The sequence below is a fragment of the Aplysia californica genome, unplaced genomic scaffold (genome assembly GCF_000002075.1).
Source record: "Aplysia californica isolate F4 #8 unplaced genomic scaffold, AplCal3.0 scaffold00008, whole genome shotgun sequence".
Lineage (NCBI taxonomy): Eukaryota > Metazoa > Mollusca > Gastropoda > Aplysiida > Aplysiidae > Aplysia > Aplysia californica.
This window is the reverse complement of record NW_004797278.1, coordinates 497,238-499,545: the sequence shown is the minus strand read 5'-3', so window position 1 is coordinate 499,545 and position 2,308 is coordinate 497,238. Positions and strand designations below refer to the sequence as shown.

The 2,308-nt window shown below is 37.3% G+C and overlaps 2 protein-coding genes across 2 annotated transcripts in view; one reads left to right on the top strand and one right to left on the bottom strand.

Annotated features, from left to right (window-relative positions):
• The window catches only part of LOC101863707 (protein FAM219A), a 21,961-nt gene extending 21,462 nt beyond the window's left edge, over nt 1–499 (bottom strand). The window contains exon 1 of the mRNA XM_005089672.3: nt 345–499. Coding sequence (XP_005089729.1) covers nt 345–398 — 54 coding nt within the window. The 5' untranslated portion in view covers nt 399–499. The remainder of the gene's footprint in view (nt 1–344) is intronic.
• A 496-nt stretch (nt 500–995) lies between these two features.
• The window catches only part of LOC101863473 (very-long-chain (3R)-3-hydroxyacyl-CoA dehydratase 3), a 25,741-nt gene continuing 24,428 nt past the window's right edge, over nt 996–2,308 (top strand). The window contains exon 1 of the mRNA XM_005089671.3: nt 996–1,110. Within this exon, the coding sequence (XP_005089728.1) occupies nt 1,027–1,110 (84 nt within the window). The 5' untranslated portion in view covers nt 996–1,026. The remainder of the gene's footprint in view (nt 1,111–2,308) is intronic.

The following is a 2,308-nucleotide window of genomic DNA, read 5'->3' as shown; positions in this document are numbered from 1 at the left end:
TATCTAGGCTATAACGGTGAACGCGCACCGGGTGAGAATAGCCAAAAGACTAGCCTGCACTATTCTCATCCCGGGTGAGAATAGAGGTGGCCAAGATGGCCTTTTTTAACTTTGTTTTGGTCAATTTCATCGTCCACACTGATAGACAGTATTCAGAAAGAGACAGAGAGAGAGAGAAGAGGGGAGGAGTTGATCTTGCGAGAACTTCCGGGCGGGTGAGAATAGCCACTTTCTTAACCGACATGTGAGTGTGAGTGAATGTGTAGATAACCACATCAATTTCAAAAGAATCATAATACTACGAAAACAAGGAACCTTATTCTATCAATTTATAAGCTCCTTACATTATGAGACTTCTGATCGCTATCGAAACCACTGTCTTCCATGTTGTTGTCCATCTGTTCGTCAATATTTGTGTCCAGATGAGACTCATTATTCACGAAAAGCCCATGTTATCATTTCCTTTCTCTTCTGTATCTCAACTGTTTTTATTAATTTCTTTGGCTGGAGAGTCGATCAATCTGAAAAAAAAATATGCCAGGCAGGGACAGGGACGTACTGAGAATTATTATGTTAGCCAAGCCTAGCAAATATTCTACACTATAATATAATATTCTCAAATTTTTAACTAAATTCGGTTGATTTTTATATTCAACATATGAAGGCCAATTAGTAGGCAATATAAAGAGAACTAGAATCTATATTATGGGAATTGGAAATTGACCAAATTTGACATTAGTAGATTCCAACTGCATTTATTTGGCATCTTGAATGAAGATTTCATAAAATACTGATCAACAATAGGCTTAGTAGCAGAACAAGTCTATACTTTTGTAATATTAATGAGCAAAGCAAGTTATTTGGCAATCATCTACTTTTAATTTTTCTTAAAAATATATGTAATTTATAAAATATTATATTTGTACTTCTTTGAATGCTACAAATACTTGAAGTATTCAACCTCTAGCGTTCTATTTTCTTTCGTGAAATTAAGATTCTTATTTTATTTGTTTTCTTCGCATCAATATGGCGACCGTCTTGAGTCCGTTTGTCTACTGGGGACAGTCCAATGAAACTTTGTCTTTGAAAGTAGACCTAAGAAATGTTGAGGTAAGGTTGAATCCATTTGTACATCATTCTCTGTAAGCCAGCGACACTTTCCTGTTTTTCTTGGGGGAGGAGGGATGTCGTGTCTATAATCTTTCTTTTAGCTTTTTTAGCCGGGGACGGGGGATGTTGCAGTTGGTTGGTTGGTGGCGATTTTGTAGTTTCGTTCGTTAAAGTCAAGCAGGGGGGTTTCAGGGTGGCTTGCCCCCCTGACATAAAAAAAATATGGAGATGGGGGGTTCAGGGGGGCATGCCCCCCTGAATTAGGCTGAATTTTATCCTAATTTGATGTTTTGCAATTTGCAGTTAGGTTGCATCCCTGCTCTTTGTGTAGCCTAATTCAAAATAGATCTAGATCTAGATCTAGTATTTGGTCTTCAAGACTTCTGGATTTCTTCTCTGGATGTAAACAAATGGATCGTGGACTTTAACGAACGGAACTACAAGATCACCGATTTTCTAGATCTATTATAGATCTAGATCTATATCTAGATATCTAGATCTAGATATCTAGAATCTAGAAATCTAGATCTATAGGACAATAGGTCGTTCAGCCTCAGCTGCCCACACCTAAGACCTAAGAGCGAATTATCGCGAAGTCCTCTGACTGCTTTGAAATTTTCCATATAGATTCTAGATATCTAGACTCTAGATTCTAGATCTAGATCTAGATCTAGTGTTAGATTTTACTGGACGTTACAGATTCTAAATTTTGTGGTTAAGAAACCTTTACAAGTTAGGTTCCGATAGGTTTCCTTTGATGTTCGCCGAAACTATGTCAGATTTATAATAGAAGTTTTACAATAGAAATTACATACGATGACACGGAGAAAATGTCTGATTTTCGTTGCAACACACCAACTTATACAAAGCAGGGGCGGAACTCGTAGGAAATGTATGAATGACCAGAAAGTCACCAGGTCCTTGGTGAACAAGTCCAGGCTGATGAGACAAACAAAACGTAAATAACTTTCCATATGGGCATAAAAATAATAACATTTTGGTTACAATGGACAGCTAACGCTTGTAAGTTTTATAAAGGAAAGTGGCTATTCTCACCCGCCCGGAAGTTCTCACAAGATTTACTCCTCCCCTCTTCTCTCTCTCTCTGTCTCTTTCTGAATACTGTCTATCGGTGTGGACGATCAAATTGACCAAAACAAAGTTAAAAAATGATGTTAAAACACAAAAGTAAATTAAT